The sequence below is a fragment of the Corvus cornix genome, chromosome 17 (genome assembly GCF_000738735.6).
Source record: "Corvus cornix cornix isolate S_Up_H32 chromosome 17, ASM73873v5, whole genome shotgun sequence".
In the NCBI taxonomy this organism is placed as follows: domain Eukaryota; kingdom Metazoa; phylum Chordata; class Aves; order Passeriformes; family Corvidae; genus Corvus; species Corvus cornix.
Window position 1 is genome coordinate 10,812,223 of NC_046346.1, and position 19,005 is coordinate 10,831,227.

The window sequence follows — 19,005 nt, forward strand, 5'->3', positions numbered from 1 at the left end:
ACCCTTTCTGGTCCTCAGGGACTGTGACCTCAGCCCCCGCCCTGCCCCGCATCATCCATGAGCCCATCAAGTGCACGTGCTCCATGCAGGGGACTGGCTTCTCCTGCCCTAGTGGCGTGGGGGGTCATCCCCCGCAGATGAAGGTGGTGACAGGGGACATCCTGACAGACATCACAGGGCGCAACGTCTCTGAGTATCTGCTCTACACCTCGGACCGCTTCCGGCTGCACAGGCAAGAGGGGAGGCTGGGAGGGTCTGCCCTGCGCCATAGAGCAGGGGTGAGGACACCTGCGCCAGGGTGCTGGCTGGAGTCAGCAACATCCTCGAGCAGGGTTCCACCCCTGGAGGTGGGGGACAGCAGTTGCAGCTTCCTCAGCACTGCCCTGTCCTACAGGTACGGGGCACTCACGTTTGGCAACGTCCAGAAATCCATCCCGGCCTCCTTTGGGGCCAGGGCTCCGGCCACGGTGCGCAAGATCGCTGTGCGGAGGACAGCCCAGGTGGGACAGCGCTGCGCCTTGGGGCAGGGAAGATGGCTGGGGAGGAAAGGGGGCAGGCAGGGACCCCTGGGACTGCTCTGCTGCAGTGCTCTCCTCCGAGTGCTTTGGGAGGCTCCAGCCATGGGGGAGTGGTCAGCAGGTCTGGCCCAGCAGTCAGCAATGGCCTATTCTCCCCACAGCCTGTGGGCTGTCCATCCCATCCTATCCTTCCCTCCCGGTACATCTCTGGGCCTAGCTCTCTTGCCACCTCCCACTGTTCCTCTCTCCTCCACCAGGTCTTCTACAACAACAAGGGCTACCACAGCATGCCCACTTACCTCAATGCCCTCAACAATGCCATCCTGAGAGCCAACCTGCCCAAGAGCAAGGGCAACCCTGCTGCCTATGGTGAGCATCTGGAGGTGTTTGAGGGTAGGAGCATGTCAGGAACAGCATTAGGGCATAGTCCAACCACGCTCCAAAGTGCAGTGTCCACCTTGGGCCAGCAAGCTAGTGTCCAGCTGGAACAGGAGTTCACCGCCTCCGCTGTGAGATAAGAGAGCTGGGATAACCTCTGTCAGGCCTGGGCTGGAATGTCCCAAAGTGCTGCATGAAAGTGCCTGTGCTTGTGACATGTCCAGGGGTGCTCTCCAGTGAGGGAGGGCTTGGCCTTGAGGTGCTGAGTTGCTTCAGAGAGCCCAGCTCCTGCTGAGCTTCAGGTTGGAAACCTATCCTGCTCAGAGCCAGGACCAGGCAGAGTGGGGACAGGGGTCTGTGTCCCAAGCCAGTTTTCATGCTTCCATGTTTCTTCTTGGTTGTTGTTGCAGGCATCACAGTCACCAATCACCCCATGAACAAAACGAGCGCCAGCCTGTCCCTGGATTACCTGTAGGTTCAAGGAGAGGGTCTGAGGGGAGGGTGGCTGTCCCACGGGAGGTAGGGGGCTTCTTACTGATGGTTGCAGGGGAAGGCCAAGGCTTCTGCTCCACAGGCTGCATGGTGGGGAGGGACAGGGTGGCTGTGACGTGGGGCTCCCTGTGCCATGCCCTGCGCTGTGCACAGTGATTGCCCCCGTACCAGAGTGGGTGGCCCTCCCCCAGGCAACTGAGGGTGCTGGAGTCCCTCCATGGAGCTCTCTTTGCTCCCCATCCAGCCTGCAAGGCACAGATGTGGTGATTGCCATCTTCATCATTGTGGCCATGTCCTTCGTCCCAGCCAGCTTTGTGGTATTCCTGGTGGCCGAAAAGGCCACCAAGGCCAAACACCTGCAGTTTGTGAGTGGCTGTGACCCCGTCATCTACTGGCTGGCCAACTACATGTGGGACATGGTAAGCAGGACACGTGGCCCTACTGGCCAAGCCTCCGGGGCTGTGCCAGGGAGTGAGCAGTCACAGAAGTTTCTGTCTTCTCCAGCTAAACTACCTGGTGCCAGCCACGTGCTGCATCATCATCCTGTTCGTGTTTGACCTCCCAGCATATACATCTCCCACCAACTTCCCCGCTGTCCTCTCCCTCTTCCTGCTCTATGGGTATGTTGCTCAGAGGGGGGTGGTCAGGAGGCACTGGGGATGCTTCCAGAGTCTTATGAGGCGGTGGTTTTAAACTAAAAGAATAGACATTTAGACCAGATATTAAGAAGAAATTTTTCACGATGGGGGTGGTGAGGCCCTGGCACAGATTGCCCAGAGAGGCTGTGACTGCCCCATTTGTGGAAAAGTCCAAGGCCAAGTTGGACAGGTTGGAGCACTAGTGGAAGGTGTCCTTGCCCATGGCCAGGGACTGGATTAGATGACCTTGAAAGGTCCTTTCCAGTCCAAACCATTCTGTGATGTTCTGCAGCCCCATAGCTGGTTGGGGTGGGGTGGCTGTGAGGGCTGGGGTGGGAGAGCCTGGGAACAGCAGGCTGGAAATGGGCAGTCCCAAGGTGGGGGGCCCCTCTCCTGCCATGCTGATGTGTGCTTCTGCTTCTCACCTCCCCAGCTGGTCTATCACTCCTATCATGTACCCAGCTTCCTTCTGGTTTGAGGTGCCCAGCTCTGCTTACGTCTTCCTCATCGTCATCAACCTCTTCATTGGCATCACAGCCACTGTGGCCACGTTCCTGCTGCAGCTCTTTGAGCACGACAAGGTGTGGCATTCACAGCTCTGCCAAGGGCCACTGGGAAGGGAGACACTGACATCAGGTTGTGGGGTGGCTCAGTCTGGGAGGGACCTCAGGAGGTCTCTGTTCCCAGCAGGATCAGCCATGAGACCTGACTGGGCTGGATCTTGGGGATCCTGATCCTACCATTCACTCAGAGTTGTTTGATGGTTGTGTCCTCTCTGCTGTACCCACAGGACCTGAAGGTGGTGAACAGCTACCTGAAGAGCTGCTTCCTCGTGTTCCCTAACTACAACCTGGGCCACGGCCTGATGGAGATGGCCTACAATGAATACATCAATGAGTACTATGCCAAGATTGGTATGGCCTCTTGTTCTCTCCCTCCCTTGCTCCAGGGCATGGGGGGCTGGAGGGGACTACAATGCTGGCACATCCCCTCTGCCTGCCCCGTGGGGGTGTCCCGAGGCCCAGAGCAACCTGGAGCAAAAAGCCAAGGGGGTGGACTAGATGGGGCACAGAAAGAGACACGGCTGAGGGTCAGCAGTGGCATGGTGCCAGTGCTGCTGAAAGCGGTTCCTTGGGACATCTCACATACCAGCCCCATGGGGAGAGGAGGGTGTGAGCCCTGACAGAGGCGTGTGGTTCTGCTGCTGCTGCACACTGCCTGTGGTGGGCTGTGGTGAGACTGTGGTGGATCTTAGTGGGGCCATAGTGTAGCTGTGGTGGGCCACGGTGGGTCTGTGCTGTGACAGGAGGGATGGGGGCTGCAGGGACTCTTCTTCCAGACAGGGTCTCTTGGGGGCTGTGCTGCCCAACCCACACAAGCCTGTTGCCAGTTACAGCTTCAGCCTGGCCTCAGAAGCTCCCCTGCTCTCTGCTTTTTGAGCAGCTTCTGTACATAAGCCAGGTGCTGCTGGCATCATGAGGGACAATTTTGGGTCGAGATTTGACAAATCCGTCTGATACCACTCTCAGCTGGGTCGATTCATCCTACTGAGGTTGAAAAGTTGCCAGATGATTTCCACAGCACCCATGCTCTGAGAGGGAATCGTGTTGCAACCAGCCCAGGCAGCTGTGGTGGGGGAGCAGTGTCATTGTCATGGGTCAGCTCAGGAAGTACAACCAAGCTGTCCCCATGGGAAGGTGTCCCTAGCTGCTCTCTCCTCTTCCTTGTGCTCAGGGCAGTTCGATAAAATGAAATCACCCTTCGAGTGGGACATCGTGACACGGGGGCTTGTTGCCATGACAATTGAAGGCTTTGTTGGCTTCTTCATCACCATCATGTGCCAGTACAACTTCTTCCGGAAGCCCCAGTGAGTGTGGCATGGGGCAGGGATGTTGGGACTGGCCATGGGGTAAAGATTTGCCATTGGGGACCCTTGAGCTTCAGGCTGCCCTTCTGGTGGTGTTGAGTGGGAGCTGCCCGGGCCTGTCAGGGACGCAGCTCCTGGTCCCACATTCCCCCGTGCCCCTGCCCCCTCCCACAGACGCCTGCCCGTCTCCACCAAACCCATCGAGGATGACATCGACGTGGCCAATGAGAGGCACCGGGTCCTGCGTGGTGACGCCGACAACGACATGCTAAAGATCGAGAACCTCACGAAGGTGGGGGCTGCATCAGGGTGCAGGGAGACTCTTGGGACCAGCCTAGCCCAGGGATGTGGGTGGGGCAGGGGGTCCAGGTGGCTCCCGGTGGGCTGAGTCCCCGTCCCCTTCCCTGCCAGGTGTACAAGTCCCGCAAGATTGGGCGCATCCTGGCCGTGGACCGGCTGTGTGTGGGCGTGCGCCCCGGGGAATGCTTTGGGCTGCTGGGCGTCAACGGTGCGGGCAAGACCACAACATTCAAGATGCTGACAGGGGATGAGAGCACCACGGGTGGAGAGGCCTTCATTAATGGACACAGGTTAGGGGGGGCTGGGGGCTGCCTGCTTTCCTGGGAATGGGATGGGATGGGGTCTGCTTGGAGGGCTCCCAGGATAAAGCAGCGTAAGTGAGCTTGTGTGTCTCTGTAGGACTCTGCAACCTTGTGTCCTCCTTGGTGACCATCATTCTGGGATGTGGGGCAAGAGACAGTGGCCGTGGGCTGAGGCTGCCCAGTGGGGTTTTACCTGGGAGGAGATGCTCCAGTGTAAAGGCGTGTGAAAGGGGGCTCAGCAGCAGTCCTCACAAAAAGAATTCCTTCTTCCCACAACCCCTCCATCCTCTCCCACAGCATTCTGAAGGAGCTCCTGCAGGTCCAGCAGAGCTTGGGCTACTGCCCCCAGTTTGATGCACTCTTTGATGAGCTGACAGCCCAGGAGCACTTGGAGCTCTACACCCGCCTGCGTGGAATCCCCTGGAAGGATGAGGAGCGGGTAGGGCTCTGGGCAAGCACTTGGCAGCATCCAAGGGCTGGTGCTGCGCCACAGCGATGGCATCTCACTGGGCAGCAGTGGCAGCTTGAGCAGGTGCTGCTGCCCTCGTGGCAGTGCCACCCTGGCGGTGTGCCCACGTGGGCTGCCAGGGCCAGGCACATGCACTCACAGGTCCCCACCAGTGCTCATGGCTGTGCCAGGGGCTGCCATGGGGCTCCCCTGACTGGCACATGGCTTGTAGTCCCCTCAGCAGCTGAAGTGCCAGGGAGCCGAACCCCTGCCAGCTCTGTGGCCTTGGCAGGATAACAGCAGCCCCCCATGCCTTGCAGGTGGTCAAGTGGGCACTGAAGAAGCTGGAGTTGACCAAGTACGCCGACAAGCCTGCCAGCACCTACAGCGGGGGCAACAAGAGGAAGCTGTCCACAGCCATCGCGCTCATCGGATACCCAGCCTTCATCTTCCTGGTGCGCCCTGAGGGTGGAAAAGTGACCCCGGGTGGGAGCTGCCCACCCCCCAGCTTCACCACACATCACGCATCTCCTGGAGTGTGGGATGGTGGCCTGAGCTGGATTCAGGACAGGAAGGGAGTGGCAGGGTCCCTCCCAGGGCTGGCATGTCTGAGAGTGCTGTCTGTCCCCCAGGATGAGCCAACCACAGGGATGGACCCCAAGGCACGGCGCTTCCTCTGGAACCTCATCCTGGATGTCATCAAAACGGGTCGCTCCGTGGTGCTCACGTCTCACAGGTCCAGGGGGTTCTGTGCCCATGGTGCCTGCAAGCACCTGGGGTGCTGTGTGGGAGGGAGGGGGCTCCCCAGTCCCCAGGGAATGGGATTTGGTAGGGGCACGAGGAGCAGGGGGAGCCTGGGATGCCCTCTGTTGCCCTCTCTCATCGCTGGTGGTGGGGCCACAGCACTTGGGTGATGGTCTGGGGGGCCCAGCTCCCCAGCTGTCCCCACCATAGCCCTGGCACTGTCCTCCCATGCCCCCCGCTGAAGCCTCCCTTGTCATCCCAGCATGGAGGAGTGCGAGGCCCTCTGCACCCGCCTGGCCATCATGGTGAACGGGCGGCTCAAGTGTCTTGGCAGCATTCAGCATCTGAAGAACAGGTAAGAGCCTGGTGGGAGCCCAGCATGCCTGCATGGGGCCCAGCAGCCTGTGTGGGCTGTTGGGCAGGAAGGGGCTGGATCTCCACGGTTGGGTGACAGTGTGGCATCCGTGACGAGATATCAGCCCTTTGTGCGGGTGCTGCTTTAGAGGTGGGCAGGGAACGGGGTCACTGAAGTGCCCTGCCACTGGCCTGGTGTCCAGCAGTGGCTGCCTGAGAGCATCGTCCCCTTCCATAGGGTCACGGGGCTGCAGATCAGGGGACAGGTCCTCATGGGGTACCTTGTTCCTGTGCAGGTTTGGCGATGGCTACATGATCACAGTGCGCACCAAGTCCAGCCTCAACGTCAAGGAGGTGGTGAGGTTCTTCAACCGTAACTTCCCTGAGGCTGTCCTCAAGGTGAGCTGCCCATGGTGGCCATGCTGTCCCCTGCCAGCCCCCACGTTGGGGCACAAGCAGCCTTCATCCTCCATGGGGTGATGGGAGGGAGTCTGGGAGTGAGGGCTCAGTGCCCCTTCTGTGACCACCCCCCAGGAGCGTCATCACACCAAGGCCCAGTACCAGCTGAAGTCGGACCAGATCTCACTGGCACAGGTCTTCAGCAAGATGGAGCAGGTGGTGGATGTGCTGGGCATTGAAGACTACTCTGTCAGCCAAACCACACTGGACAATGTGAGACTGGGGACAGCACGGGCAGCTGGATGCTTGTCCCCAGGGAGGGTGGCCAGGCAGGATCTGCCTTTGGGGCAGGGGTTGGAGCTAGATGGGGAACACGGTGACAGGCACCGCACGGCAGGATGCACCGGGTCTTGACCTGGCGGCATGGGGTGGAGGATACCTGAGACTCCTGCCCCTTCTTCCTCAGGTGTTTGTGAATTTTGCCAAGAAGCAAAGTGACAACCTGGAGCAGCAGGAGACCAGCCCCAGCTGCGTCCTGCAGTCGCCCCTGGAGCGTGTGCTGAGCCTGCTGCGCCCCCGCACTGCCCCCACTGAGCTGCGGGCCCTCGTGGTGGAGGAGCAGGAGGACCTGGAGACCGATGACGAAGGCCTCATCAGCTTTGAGGAGGAGAGGGTGAGAGGCTGTCCCCAGATCTGGCTGTTGCACCTGTGTCCCTGCCACGGGCCCTGGGACTGGATGCTGTGACACCACAGAGGTGACACAATGGAGCCAGGGCAGGGCCCGGGAGGGGTGGGGGCTCTCTTGGAGAGGTGTCTGCTCTGCCACCTGTGCCGGACTCTGGCCCCAGATGCCCTGGGTGTGCTGGCAAGGTGGGCAGCCCCTCAGCCCTGCCTGTCTCCCTGCTCAGGCTCAGCTCTCCTTCAACACGGACACGCTGTGCTGAGACCCCGGGGACAGCCACGTTCCCGGCTTGAAGCCACCAAACCCTTTTGGCCTCTCCCCTCCCTTTGCCCCGTGGAGCGGAGTTGCCGCAGCCGGAGCCACGTGCCAGGGAGGACACAGTGGGTACAGCAATGCCTGGATGGACCTCGCAAGCCACCGCTGGGGTGGCTTTTGTCCCCTTCAGCTCTGGAGCAGAGTCATTGCGTGGTGCCGGGGGCATGGTCCTCAACGTGCCGTGGACGGAGACTGAAGGAAAGGACACGGCTTGGTGCCAGCAGCGCCAGCCCCACTCACTTTGGGGCCGAGACACAGGGGCCTGTGAGCGGTGCCTTTGGCTGGACACCTGTGTTGCACTCACTCTGGGGACCCTTGGCTGTGGGTACCCCCCAGGCCGGGCCCCGTGGAGCGAGAAGAAGGATGGCTGCTTCCACATCACCCCTGCCTGGTGCTGCCCTGGGCACTGCAGGGGCGCAGGTGCTCTGGTGCTTCACCCGTGACCGATTTCTGTCACCACTGGGATGTCACTGGGGGTCTTGGCCCTACTGGTACATCCTGCCCACCCTGGGGTCGGTTTGCCCTGGCCCTGCCTGGCCTTGGGCACTGGCTTTGTCCCCCAGGCAGCAGTGCCACTGCAGAGGCACGTGGGCGGGGCAGAGGGGTATTTCACAGGGTATTTCACATGCTGGCACCAGCTGTTTCTCTCCTCTGCCCCTAACCATGTCCCTCACCCTCGAGACTCTCACCCTGCCCTCCTCCCTGCCCTCACTACTTGCTTCCCCCATCCAGGGCATTGCTGCAGCTCTGCCACCTTTTTGCTGTGTCCCCTTCCACGTCGCTGTTGGCCTGACACTTGTTCCTCAGTGTCAAGCCCTGTACAGGAACCACCTGCACTAGGTTCTTATGCTTGGGTCACTGGTGGTACTAGGAGAGGGCTTGCTGCACCCCAGGATGGCTTTGGAAGCTGGTAGTGGGGTGGCCTTAAGGTACGAGGTTGGGACAGTCAGGGTGGGTGCCGGCACAGCCTGGCAGTGGTGCCCGGGGCGGTGGGGAAGGAAGGATGGACTGCAGGCGTGGGACTGGCCGTGTCACTGGCCAGCAGTGGGCACCCCCTCAGCCAGCAGTGCCCCTCCTTTTTGCAGAGGGTCCTGCTGCCTTGTCAGCCACAGGGACCATGGCTGGTGCCTGCAGCTCTCAACAATCTGCAGCTGTGCCCAGAGGGTAAGGTGGCAGCAGGGCCTGTGACGCTGGCCCCGACCCCCCACTGCTGGGTGCCACAGTCTTTGCAACACCCCAGGGTGGCCGTGCACCTTTCTGGGGAGCACCCGTGGCCCATCTGCCCTGTGTGCTCTGCTTCCCTCTCAGCCTCTGTGGCACAGGCTTGGCTGGAGGCCCTGAGCAGCACCAGGCACCTCAGCTGGCTGCCATGGGAGGTGGGGGGAGGGTGGCTCTGGCCCCGCTTGGGGACCCTAGCAGGGCCTGCCCTCGGTTGTCTCCGTGCACCCCGGTCCCATCAGCCCCATATACCACCTGCTATAGATTGTGATACAATATACAGTATTTTCAATAGGGGGAAAACTGGGGGAAGAAGCTCTATTTTCAGATTTTTCAGACCGTATTTTTTTTAATGACGTGGGAAACTGGCTGGATCTGGGATGGGGTGGATGGCACGGGGGGGCAGCCCCCATCAGCATGCCCCTGCTCCTTTGCTGGCCACACTCTGCCTTCCCCAGTGGATGCTGGGAGACAAGCCAGCTCAAAGTTTGCCCTTTGCCACCAGGGAGAGGGGATAATAGTGTCATCTTTGATCCCCAGCTGTCAGCTTGGGCAGCCCAGGGTGGGCAGTGCTGCTGTGCTCTGGGCTGTATCCTCACGAGCCCCACACCTGCCACACTGCATTGTCACTGCATTGTGGGCTCCAGCGGGGCACTGGCACCCCAGTCACAGAGTGTCTCGCCTGTCCCCAGTCTTCCCCCTGCCACCATGCCGTCATCCCCATGGCTTCTAAGGGTCAGTGGAGGTGCCCGTACAGCCTGGGTGGCCACGGTGGCCTCCCTGCCCTGGGTTTAGGGCTTCGTGGGCACAGTCCCTGCTGCAGTCACTCCAAGGGTGGGAGCGGGTAGGTAGTGCCCCGGGGCATTGCCCCAGGGCAGGGGTGGCTGCTGCCTTAACACTGTTCACTTGGTTGAGTTTGGCCCCCCGCTTCCGGCCTTGCCTCCCTCTGCACGTCCTTGGCCACCAGCGCGGGCACAGCGCCAGTGCCATGCTCAGCCCTGAGCATGGGGCCCCTGGGGCTGGGGACGTCTTGGAGCTGCCTGTATATTGCTACCAAACAAAACAAAGATGAAATGTGAAAATAATGATCGTTTTAAATAAAAATTAATAACTGGATCCTTTGAAGCTGTGTCGTTGGCCGGGGAGGGGAGTGGCAGTGCCCAGCGTGGGGGGTGCAGGATCCTGCTAGGGGCAAGGAGTGCTGGGCACAACACGGGGCTGTGCCCGGTGCTTCGCATCATTCAGGCAGCGTGGGGTGGCTGGGGGTACAGGCAGGAGCGGTAGCAATGCCACCAGCTGCCCTTACTGGCCTGGGGTTGGCAGCAGCCACGGTGGCGGGGCCCCATGGCAGGGCGTCCTCTCTGTGCTGTGGGGCCAGGTGTGGGTGGGAGCGGGTGCACCCCGAGGAGGAATGTGGGCTGGGAGGGGCCGTGGTTTCAGCTGGGGCACTCAGGGTGCAGCCAGCAGTGCAGCAGCAGCCGCCACGCAGCATGGCCGAGAAACCCCAAATCCAGCTCTTCATCAAGGTGAGGGGGATCCCGAGGTCAGTGCCCCAGGCCAGTGGGTAGCCACCAACCCTGGCAGTGCTGCAGTGGGGTGGCTGGGCTGCCCCTGCCCAGTGCAGGGCCCGGATGCGGGGCACCGGGCAGGCAGAGGGGCAGGTAGCGCGTCAGGCACCAGGTAGGCAATGGGGCTGGCAACAGGCAGCGGGCGGCTCGGGCTCTTCTCCAGGGCACACTGCTTGCTGCTTCCTGCCCTGCAGGCACAGGGGCTGTGGGGACTCAACCTGGGCAGGTTGGACCAGGTTCCCCCCTCTGCCCCCCCCTTCCCCCTTCCGCCAAAGCAGGGCCCAGCAGCCCAGCACCACAGCATCTGCCTGCACCTGCCGGGCCCTTCCCAGGCACCGCCTGGCCGGGGCAGTCTGGCCAGCTGTGCAGGGCAGCACAGGGCTCACCCGGGATTGTGGCTGGCATTGACAAGGCCACCAGTATCACTGTCACCTTCCTCCGGCACAGTCTCTGCTGCTGGACTATCCCCTGCCACAGCCGCCCCTGCTGCCACTGCTGCTCTGAAGCCCTTGTCCCCTTGGCACTGTGAGGCTGGTGCAGCCTTCGGGTCCTTGTCCCCAGAGGGTGCCAAGGCCAGCACCTGCTGTGCCACGGGGCTGTCCTGGGGTGTGGCACTGAGGCCCTGGGAGCAGGCAGGGGCCAGGGGCTGGTGCCCTGCCTGGCATAGCAGGTGCCATGGACTGCAGCACAGCTTGCCAGGCTGTGCCCTACCATCTTCACCCTGTGCCCTCTGGGGCTGCCCCCACTGGAGCCACGCCAGGGTGAAAGCGCAGCTGAGCTCTCCCTCTGTGCCCACAGGCAAGCGAGGATGGGGAGAGCGTGGGGTACTGCCCCTTCTGCCAGCGGCTCTTCATGGTGCTGCTGCTCAAAGGAGTGCCCTTCACCCTCACCACTGTGGACGTGAAGAGGTGAGTGGTGGCCCCCTCCCAAGGAGTGCCAGCCCTGGCTCCAGGACCACGTGCAGGGTGGGGGGTGGTAGGTTCCCAACGGTTTGGGGAAGGATGTGAAGGGCGGGCACTACGGGATGCGTGGAGCTTTTTGTACCTCCCCAGGTGACCCCTGGTGTTTAGGGGAGGCTGGCGGGTATTTCCTTGGGCACACACTGAGGCAGGAGGGGCCCGAGGGCACCACCTTGTGCACCGGCCTCCCAGAACTCCCTTTGCTTGCGACACATGTGCACATCTGAACACACACATACACACAAGGTGCTCTGCAGAACCCTGGACGTGCCAGGCATCAGCGGTGTCCCCATCTCCCACAGGGCGCTGGACGTGCTGAAGGACTTCGCACCGGGTGCCCAGCTGCCAGTCCTGCTCTACAACGGCGAGCCCAAGACCGACACCATCGCCATTGAGGAGTTCCTGGAGGATCAGCTGGGCCCCCCCATGTCAGTGGCTGGTGCTGCCTTGAGAGGGGGAAGGGGGCCCCCGAAGAAGGGCAGGACAAGCTGAGGGAAGAGGGAAGATGAGCCTGTCAGCCTCTGCCACCTGGCTCAGCTGTGCCCTTGTCCCCGCAGGTGCCCCAGTCTGGTCCCGCAGTACCCAGAGTCAAGCCTGGCTGGGAACGACATTTTCCACAAGTTCTCCGCCTTCATCAAGAACCCGGTGCCTGCCCAGGACGACGGTGAGGAGCGGGTGGGGGAGCACCCCGTGCAACCTCTCAGGTGCCACACCCCAAAGCCGAGCTTGGTCATACTGAGCTTTCCCAGTCCCCCCACCCAGACCACGGCTGGGTCTGTCCAGGCACTGCCCTCCCTGTGTGGGTCAGTGTGGCTGTGCCAGGTCTCTGTGGGAGGGCAGAGGCAGGTGCCAGCCTGAGCCAGGTGGGAAGAGGCTGACAGGTGCTGCCTGGACACAGGGCTGGGCTGGGAGGAGGCCACAGCAGAGCAGGGTCCCCATGCCCGCAGCAGGGCTGGACTGTGATCTGGCCACCCTCCCTGCAGTGCTGCAGCGGAGCCTGCTGCGGGCCTTGCTGAAGCTGGATGAGTACCTGAGCTCCCCTCTGGAACACGAGCTGGCCCGCGACCCCCACCTCCGGGCCTCGCAGCGCCGCTTCCTCGACGGAGACCACCTCACATTGGCCGACTGCAACCTGCTGCCCAAGCTAAACATTGTTCAGGTAAGCCAAGGGCATCCCAGTACCATGCCCTTCTCCTTTCCCTGGCATCCCCATGCCACTGGCTCCATGCTCTCACTTTCCTCTTGGTGCCTACAGCAAGCCCCTGCTCCTTTCCCAGCTGCTCTGTCAGCTCTGTGTGTCCCCGAGCATCCCTCTCCCCAGGAGGCCTGCCCAGCACAATGCCCTCCCCACAGATCCCACTCCCCTCTGCATCCCCTCCCGAGTGCCAGCCCTCGACTGTGCAGCACCAGGGATGTCCCCTGGCTCCCTGCCACCCTTCCCAACTGGTGCCTGCCCTCCTTGGCACAGTGTCAGGCAAGGCTTTCCCCGTTTGTGCCCGCAGGTCGTGTGCCAGCACTACCGCCGCTTTGGGATCCCCAAGGACCTGCGGGGCGTGTGGCGGTACCTCAGCAGTGCCAGTGAAACCAAGGAGTTCAAATACACCTGCCCCAAGAGCCAGGAGATTATACAAGCCTATCGTTCCGTGGTCCGGGCACCGCAGTGAGCTGGGCACGTGCCCTGGTGGGTGCAGGGCCAAGGCTGGAGTCAGGCAGGAGGTCAGCACCCACCCTGACCCTGCCTGCAGGCGCTCAGGAGAGCCAAGTACAACATGTGCCCGTCATACCCAAATTCCCTCCACTGGCACCCAGGTGCTGGCAGCAATCTGCAGTGCACTCAGCCCCTCTTGTGCCACCCAGCCTTCCTCACAACCAGGACCCCGTGGCCCCTCGAGCATCAGGGTGAGGGCAAGGGGGCACGGCCACCAGTGCCATCAGTGCCAAAGCTGTGCCCAGCTGAGGGCAGGGGCAGAGCTGGGGACAACAAGCTGCCCTGCAGCCACTTGCCTAGGCACACTGTGCCAACCTGCCTGGGCAATAGGTGCCACAGGGTGCCCTCACACCTGCACTGGGTGAGAAGACCTGGCACAGCCATAGAGAGACCTAGGAACGGAGCTGGAGGGGGATGGCACAGACAATGGGCAGCGGTCATTTCCCCCCAGAACTTGCTGTTAGGAAGCTCTCAGCAGACTTGGGGGTTGTGAAGCAGAGAAAGCCCAAGCTAAGCTTCAGAGTTCCTGGAAATCAATAAAGGCTTTGCAAGCAAGACCAGTGTGAGTCTGGACTGACCATCCCAGCAGCTCCTCCCTCACAAGGCTTTGTACTGACCTCCTCATCCTCTCCCAGTGCCCAGCAAGGCAGAGCCCACCCTCCCAGCTCTCCAGACGGGTTGGCCAGGCTCTAACCACACACCCATCAGCCCACTTTCAAAAAGCTGCCAGGGAAGGGAACTTCTCTGAGGCCCGGACCTCCGGGTTCAGCTGAAACAGGCCCGAGGCTTCCTGCAAAAGGGAGAGGCAGAATGGACAGACACACCCAGAGAGACCTGCTGGCTAAAAACACCTTTACTGGCAAGAAGCAAAGCACAGGTGATCGTTCCATCCAAACTCCACCAGTTCATGGTAAGTGAGGTCAGGAGGTGGTCCCTGCCTGCAGGGAAGAGCTGCAGGGGGAAAAACCCACCATGCTGGTGTCCCCTCTGCTCCATCTTCCCCCCCAAAGGCCCTGCCACCACCCCAGCTGAGGGGTGGCTGCCAGGTGCTGCTGGCTCTGTTGTCTCCCTGGGTGCGAGGAGCTCAGCAGGCCTGGAACACAGGGACACCCCCTCATTCAGACACAGGGGTCCATAGGGGTCCCCAGAGCTGTCATCAGGGCACAGGCCAGCACCCATCAGGAGTCCTCGAAGTTCACTCCAGATGGCGCCTTCTTGCTGGAAGGATGTGGAAGACGCATCAGAGCCCCGAGCCCCATGCCCTGCTGTCACACAGCTTCAGAGCAGAGCTCACAGGGTGCCCAGGGAGCAGTGCCCAGCCCCAGCACTGACCTCTTGAAACCAGGGTTAATGAGAGACTCCCCCGGGACCTTCCTCTTGGCTGGCAAAGCTGAGCCAGAAGCCTTACTCTTCCTGGGGCTGGGATCTGCCTCGGTCAGGAACAAGCAGGACACAGATCACAGGTGAGCCAAGAGCTCTGGCAGCCCTGCCAGTCCCTCCAGGGCCAGAGGGAGCCTGCGGGAGCCCAGCCTGGCAGGACCAGCAGCCACAGAGCACAAGGAAGAGCCAAACTTGGCCTCCTCTCCCAAAAGGAGCCATGGACCTGCCACAGCCTCCAGTCCAGAAGCACAGCAAAGCCTGCCCTCCTGAGGCTGGCAATGCCCAGCCTTTGACCTGAGCATCCCAAACACCCCGAGAGCCACCACATCGAGCCCTGCCCCTGCTCTGCCCGGAACAGCACCAGGACAATGGGTGGCTGCCAGCAGCCACAGCCGAGGGCACTCCGAGTGTCCTGGAGAGCACATGGATACAGGACCAGCAGCCTCCAGGGAGGAGAAGACACAAGACTGCAGGACCAGGGCAGGTGCCCCTGGCAGCGCCTACCTGGCAGGAAGAGCTGCTGGCTCCGGGCAGCGTTCCTCTCGGGGCTGCAGGAAGATGCCAACGTCTCCACTGCTACTGAGACAGGAGCCAGAGCCAAAGCTTGTGACAACACCCCCCAATACCGCACGCAGCACGTCAAGCCTCCCCAGCAAGCTCCCTCCATAGCCAATCTGAGCCCCATTCTCCTCTCAGCACTTCCATCCAGATGGCTGCTGCTCCAAAATCTTCCCAGACCCCTCAAACAAAGATGTCTGTAAGGTGACTCCCACATTCAGGATGCTGGTGTGGTGCTGGCCATGAGGAGAGGGCTGAGTTTCCACACAGAGACACACCACTGTGCCCTCTGGGCCCAGGCAGGGTCTCTTCTGCCCGCGGGGGTCTGGTGCAGACCCCGGCCGGCTTTGAGAACGGGCCAGCCGGAACAGGGAAGCGATGGCAGCTCCGCTGCTGTCCCACTGGGACCGGTGAGAAGAACCCACCCGGGCTGATGCACAGCACTCGCCCGCTGCCGCTCAACTGGGCCACCTAGGGCACTTTAGGTGCGGGTGACGATCCCATGAAGGTGGCAGGAGCTGCCAGCCCTCTCCCCTTCTAAACCCACCACGGACCTTCCAGGCGCCTCTCCAGGCTCTCGATGCAGCCGGCCATGCCGAAGACCAGCGCCCGCAGCTGGTTGCGCGCCTCGGCGGCGGGCAGCTGGGCAAGGGCCAGGGCCGGGCACCGCGGCTCCTCCGGCAGCCGCAGCGTGGCCGAACCCGGGCCCAGGCTCAGCGCGGCGGCCCCGTGACCCAGGGCGGCCCTGCGGGGAGCGGCGGTGAGGGGAGCGGGGCAGAGAGGGAGCCCCGGGCGAGCTGGGGCCTGCGGTGGGGGCAGCCCGGGCTGAGAAGGTGCCCGGAGCGAGGCAGGTCCCAGGGCGGCGGCACCCACCTGAGCATCGCGCCGTGCTCCTCCGGCGGGCACCGCTGCACAGGGAGAGGAGGAGGAGAGCGCGTCCAACACGGCCTAGCCTGGGCTCAGGTCCATCCCTGCCCCGCCGGCACCCCGCGTCTCAGCTCCGAGCTCACCCGCCGCCCCCTGGCCCCCCGCTACATACGCAGCCGAGCGCCGGGCCGTCGCCGAGCTCCCCGGCCCAGACCTCCATCGCGTCGGTCACACTGAGGGAGGAAGCAGCTCAGGCCAGGGCTGCTCGACCCCCGCCCGGCCCCGTGCCCGCCCCCCGCCCGCTCCTGCTCCCGCCCCGCTCTCACTAGACGGCGCCGTCGGGCCCGCAGTAGCAGAGAAATCGGCCCGGCGCGGCTCGCAGCAGGTGAAACGGCCCGACCGGTTCCGCCATGGCCGCGGCGGAAGGGGCGGGGGAAAGGGCGGGCGGGGGAAAGGGCGGGCGGTGGAAAGGGGCGGGCGGTGAAAAGGGGCGGGCGGTGAAAAGGGGCGGGTGGTGGAAAGCGGCGGGTGGTGGAAAGGGCGGGCGGTGAAAAGGGGCGGGCGGTGGAAAGGGGCGGGCGGTGAAAAGGGGCGGGCGGTGGAAAGGGGCGGGCGGTGGAAAAGGGCGGGTCCTGGCCAGGGCCGGGCCCGGCAGCTCCGCCATGGTCAACCTGGGCGTGCGGCGGGTGGAGGATGATGTGGCCGCCAAGCACCCGGTGCGCGCCGCGGGGGACGGGCTGGGGGGCCGGGGGGTGCCGGGGAGGCCGGGGCTGAGGGGGCCGGGCAGGCCTCCGGCCCCCGCACTGACGCGTCCCCGCAGGCGCTGCAGCAGTACGCGGCCTGCCAGTCTCACGCCTTCATGAAGGGCATCGGCACCTTCCTGGCAGGTACGGGCCGGTCCAGCCACCTGGGCATCGCCCGGGCTGTCCTTGGCCGCTCCCCGGGGGCAGCGGGGACGTCCGGCCGTGTCCGGTGACCTCGGCCCCGGTCTCGGCAGGCAGCGGGGCCGCCTTCGCAGTGCAGAAGCTGGCGCGGCAGAAGCTGCCGTACAGCCATCAGTGGAGCCTGCTGCTGGCCGCGGGTAAGTGCCCAGCCCGGGCGGTGCAGAGGGGTGTTTGCCGGTGGCGTGTCCCTTTCTCCAGCCACCTTCCTGTGCCCCGGCCCCGAGGGCTCAGGAGGGGTCGCGGCAGCAGGTGCTGTCCCCACCAGGATGCTGCTGGCAATCTCAGGCGCACCTCGGCTTCCCCAGCTGCAGGGTCCCTCGGAAGCTACGTGGTAACCAGAGCTGAGACGCAGAAATGCTCCAACTTCTGGATTTACCTGGAGACAGGCAAGTCCCCACAGGAGCTCAGCGTGACTGGTGGGGTGTCTCAGCCCGCAGGTACAGTCATATCTTCGTACTGCTTTCCCTGAGCTTGTCATGCCTGGTTCTTCCCTGCTGCAATACTTACTTTGCTGTTCCTGTCTTATAATTAAGCTGGTGAGTGTCATTGCCAATATAAGTCCCATAGTGGCACCCTGCAGCCAAGGGATGGGAGCAGGAGCACCCATGGTGGGTGGAGCTCCTTACCTGGTTTCGTGCCTCCCACGTCCATCTGTGCACCTGGCACAGTGGATTCCTGAGCAGGGCTGGTGAGGTGGGCTGGGTGCGCTTGCTGCTGCCTCCTGCCTTGCCTGCTTTGGGTATTCGCCAGAGCCAGCACAAAAGGCTCATTTGCTGGAAAGAGGAAGGAGAAGCTAAGGGAAGGAGAGAGCGACTGAGATGTGGAGTGGTTTGCTGCTCTGTAGGGTGGGCAGAACTGGAGGGGCATCAAGACAGGCGCTGCTGGACAATTCTCATGGCTGCTCGCTGCTCTCTCCCACACATACCTTGAGCTTCCAAAGCTGAGCCAACTTGAAGAGGCTTTACATGCTTCCCCAAGGTTCTGTGGTTCTTTGCCCATTCTTGGAAAACTCCCCAGGGTAGTTGGAGGTCCAGGGAACTTGTACTTTCTGTTGCAGAAAACCTCCGCAGTGCAGAGGACGGGGACGGCGCCGCAACATCGGTGAGGAAGAACAGGTACGGTGACGTGGTGGAGTAGCCAGCAGAGCATAGCAGGCTGTGCCCGTGTCCCACTTCACCTCCTCCTGCCTGCCCCACGTGACGCTGCCCATGCTGCCTGTGAGGCTGGTGGGCTTGGTGACACTGCTGGGAAGCTCAGAGGACTCGATCCTGCAGTGAGAGCATGGTGGAGGCACCTCGGGGGTTGCTGCCGCCTGCTCCATGGCCTCTGCACATTGCACTGGGGGTACAATAAAGGTTGAGAGCTGCAGGCACTTGTTGTGGATGAGGTGAAGGAGAGAGCAGGTGGCGAATGTCAACCTGAGGCAACTTCTGCAGTGAATGTTGGAGCAGAGAGCTCTGGTCCCTCTGTGGCGATGGCACTCACACTCAGTCAGCAACTAGATTGCTCTGAGATGGCTGCAGGCACAGAGAGGTCTGGGCTATGTTGTGAGGGCAGAGCTGTTGCTGTGTCCCCTATGTTTCCTGAGCCCAGCCAGTCCCCGTGTCCCTTGCATCAGCAAGGGACAGCTTCTTGCAGCAGCAAGGCTTTTCATACTTACCTGAACAGGCCTGAGCTGAGCCCCACAGCTGGGTGGCCTCTGGGGTGTCCTCTTTCCCTGCAACAGGGGTGACCATGTGCCATGGGCACATCTGTCACTGGCTAGTCCCAGATTGCTTGTCCGGATCCATAACTACTTGGCAAGGGAATGGTACTGTCTCAAATCCTATGCACGCAGCGGGGCATGTGGGGTTTTTCCTAATGTCAGACTCCCAGTGTTGACTAGGTAAATTGTCTGCTCCTGGTGGCTGTCCAGCTCTGACTCAGCTGCAGCTGAATTTCTTAGAAGAGGAAACCCAGCCTGAATTCTGGGAGCTGCCTGGGTTCTTAGAGCAGCGTTTCAGCCTCAGGAACCAGAAGTGCCTTCTCCTTCGTGTGAGCTACGTAGACAGGCCCTGAGCCTCACCACAGGAGGGAGTCCCTGTGCTGAGGAGATGAGGAGCTTGGGGAGGAAAGTGGGTTTGGGGGTTCACAGCATCATCTGAACTGGAATCAGGTTTGCCCTGTGCAGAGAGATGGGGAGCAGCCAGTGGAAGAGCTGAAAGCAAAGTGCTGCAGGGAACAGCTGTGTTAAGTCAAGCATGGCATTTCAGGAGTTCAGCTGGAGCAGGGAAGGGTGTTGGGAAGTGAGCAAACCCACGGAGCAGAGTTTGTGCTGCCAGCAGGAGCAAAGAGGGCAGTGAGAAACTGCAGCTCCCTACAGCCAC

At 62.2% G+C, this 19,005-nt stretch overlaps 4 protein-coding genes across 15 annotated transcripts in view; 3 read left to right on the plus strand and 1 right to left on the minus strand.

Annotated features, from left to right (window-relative positions):
- ABCA2 (ATP binding cassette subfamily A member 2) overlaps positions 1–9,771 on the plus strand; it is a 34,074-nt gene extending 24,303 nt beyond the window's left edge. For all 7 annotated transcript variants that reach the window (XM_039561646.1, XM_039561649.1, XM_039561647.1 and 4 more), the window contains 19 exons: positions 19–232; positions 395–500; positions 776–887; positions 1,307–1,367; positions 1,633–1,807; positions 1,893–2,008; positions 2,460–2,607; positions 2,817–2,940; positions 3,761–3,893; positions 4,068–4,185; positions 4,305–4,483; positions 4,793–4,934; positions 5,264–5,398; positions 5,576–5,679; positions 5,950–6,042; positions 6,338–6,440; positions 6,576–6,713; positions 6,907–7,113; positions 7,349–9,771. In XM_039561646.1, coding sequence (XP_039417580.1) covers positions 19–232; positions 395–500; positions 776–887; positions 1,307–1,367; positions 1,633–1,807; positions 1,893–2,008; positions 2,460–2,607; positions 2,817–2,940; positions 3,761–3,893; positions 4,068–4,185; positions 4,305–4,483; positions 4,793–4,934; positions 5,264–5,398; positions 5,576–5,679; positions 5,950–6,042; positions 6,338–6,440; positions 6,576–6,713; positions 6,907–7,113; positions 7,349–7,384 — 2,444 coding nt within the window. In that variant the 3' untranslated portion in view covers positions 7,385–9,771. The remainder of the gene's footprint in view (positions 1–18; positions 233–394; positions 501–775; positions 888–1,306; positions 1,368–1,632; positions 1,808–1,892; positions 2,009–2,459; positions 2,608–2,816; positions 2,941–3,760; positions 3,894–4,067; positions 4,186–4,304; positions 4,484–4,792; positions 4,935–5,263; positions 5,399–5,575; positions 5,680–5,949; positions 6,043–6,337; positions 6,441–6,575; positions 6,714–6,906; positions 7,114–7,348) is intronic.
- Positions 9,772–10,082: 311 nt separating this feature from the next.
- On the plus strand, positions 10,083–13,447 carry CLIC3 (chloride intracellular channel 3). The gene is made up of 6 exons (XM_039561658.1): positions 10,083–10,181; positions 11,022–11,131; positions 11,485–11,610; positions 11,740–11,846; positions 12,166–12,341; positions 12,685–13,447. Exons 1-6 carry the CDS (start codon positions 10,146–10,148, stop codon positions 12,844–12,846), a joined length of 717 nt encoding a protein of 238 aa, XP_039417592.1. The 5' UTR covers positions 10,083–10,145; the 3' UTR covers positions 12,847–13,447.
- Positions 13,448–13,725: 278 nt separating this feature from the next.
- Positions 13,726–16,149, minus strand: PAXX (PAXX non-homologous end joining factor). Of its 4 annotated transcripts, XM_039561656.1 has the most exons (7): positions 16,022–16,145; positions 15,868–15,928; positions 15,702–15,736; positions 15,383–15,573; positions 14,775–14,846; positions 14,223–14,316; positions 13,726–14,108 (listed from the first exon to the last, which is right to left on the minus strand). In XM_039561656.1, the coding sequence occupies exons 1-7, from the start codon at positions 16,105–16,107 to the stop codon at positions 14,069–14,071; spliced, it is 579 nt and encodes a 192-aa protein (XP_039417590.1). In that variant the 5' UTR covers positions 16,108–16,145; the 3' UTR covers positions 13,726–14,068. The 4 variants fall into 4 exon arrangements, 3 of the variants coding, with proteins under 3 accessions (XP_039417590.1, XP_039417588.1, XP_039417589.1); XR_005603237.1 differs by lacking the exon at positions 15,868–15,928 and having other exon boundaries at positions 15,383–15,736; positions 16,022–16,149; XM_039561654.1 differs by lacking the exon at positions 13,726–14,108 and having other exon boundaries at positions 14,229–14,846; positions 16,022–16,148.
- Positions 16,150–16,300: 151 nt separating this feature from the next.
- Positions 16,301–18,011, plus strand: TMEM141 (transmembrane protein 141). Of its 3 annotated transcripts, XM_039561661.1 has the most exons (5): positions 16,301–16,411; positions 16,516–16,582; positions 16,693–16,776; positions 16,945–17,076; positions 17,697–18,011. In XM_039561661.1, the coding sequence occupies exons 1-5, from the start codon at positions 16,358–16,360 to the stop codon at positions 17,774–17,776; spliced, it is 417 nt and encodes a 138-aa protein (XP_039417595.1). In that variant the 5' UTR covers positions 16,301–16,357; the 3' UTR covers positions 17,777–18,011. The 3 variants fall into 3 exon arrangements, with proteins under 3 accessions (XP_039417595.1, XP_039417594.1, XP_039417596.1); XM_039561660.1 differs by having other exon boundaries at positions 16,693–17,076; XM_039561662.1 differs by lacking the exon at positions 16,516–16,582 and having other exon boundaries at positions 16,305–16,411; positions 16,905–17,076.
- The last annotated feature ends 994 nt before the right edge of the window (positions 18,012–19,005 follow it).